The 765-nt window shown below is 42.5% G+C and overlaps 1 protein-coding gene across 1 annotated transcript in view; it reads right to left on the bottom strand.

The window, feature by feature from the left end:
- Window positions 1–487, bottom strand: part of LOC107579643 (WD repeat-containing protein 59-like) — a gene marked incomplete at its 3' end in the record, with an annotated part of 2,611 nt that extends 2,124 nt beyond the window's left edge. The window contains exon 1 of the mRNA XM_016265448.1: window positions 162–487. Coding sequence (XP_016120934.1) covers window positions 162–215 — 54 coding nt within the window. The remainder of the gene's footprint in view (window positions 1–161) is intronic.
- Between the last annotated feature and the right edge of the window lie 278 nt (window positions 488–765).

Here is a 765-nt window from a genome sequence, read left to right as displayed (position 1 = left end):
GATAATACACCTTAATAAACAAAAGCTGTCATTCAGTTCAAAGCTTAATAGACGTCGCTGAGTATTGACATGGCAGCTGTGCATGGCTATTGCTCTAATGCTTGTGAAAACTACTTTTGTAACGCATCTAATGCACGCATCTAGGTGTAGTGACTGCGTACCTGCGCATCTCGAAACTCCACCACCACATTCTCACTGCTCCAGCGGGCCGCCATCTTCACCCACCAGAACGTCAACACATGAAGTGATACTAACGGGAGGACATCTCGCGAGAACTCGCGTGTCAGCCGCTTAGACCCAGTGCTCACTGACAAGATGGTCGCGATCGTAGTGGAGCATGTTGTGGCAGATGCTGGCGCTTTTCTCAAAAGGGCTCCTCTGCAAGTGAGTTATTGTTGACGACGTTGGCCTCCTTTTTAATTATTGAATACTGCTGTCCAGAAATGTCCGTTTTAATGACTGTGACGCAGGATAAATTACACAGCTGACACGTGTGCTGTACTGCGGTGTTTTGACCAAGAGTTAGAGTGAATAATTGATAGATTGTATGCTGCCATGATTGTGGTGTACTTGATTACATAAAGGCGACACATTAACAAAAAAATACCATGGTACTACCATGTTTTTGCACAGTGTGCCATTGTATTGTCTTGGTGTATTTTACCATAGTGCGTCAGTTCAGTCACCATGGAGAATGGTGACAATTATGGAAGACTTTGTATATAAAATATGTATTTGCATCTAAATTTTATATATATATATATA

This window comes from Sinocyclocheilus grahami, unplaced genomic scaffold (assembly GCF_001515645.1).
Source record: "Sinocyclocheilus grahami isolate Dianchi unplaced genomic scaffold, SAMN03320097.WGS_v1.1 scaffold18776.1, whole genome shotgun sequence".
Taxonomy (NCBI): Eukaryota; Metazoa; Chordata; class Actinopteri; order Cypriniformes; family Cyprinidae; genus Sinocyclocheilus; species Sinocyclocheilus grahami.
This window is presented reverse-complemented; position numbering and strand designations above follow the sequence as displayed.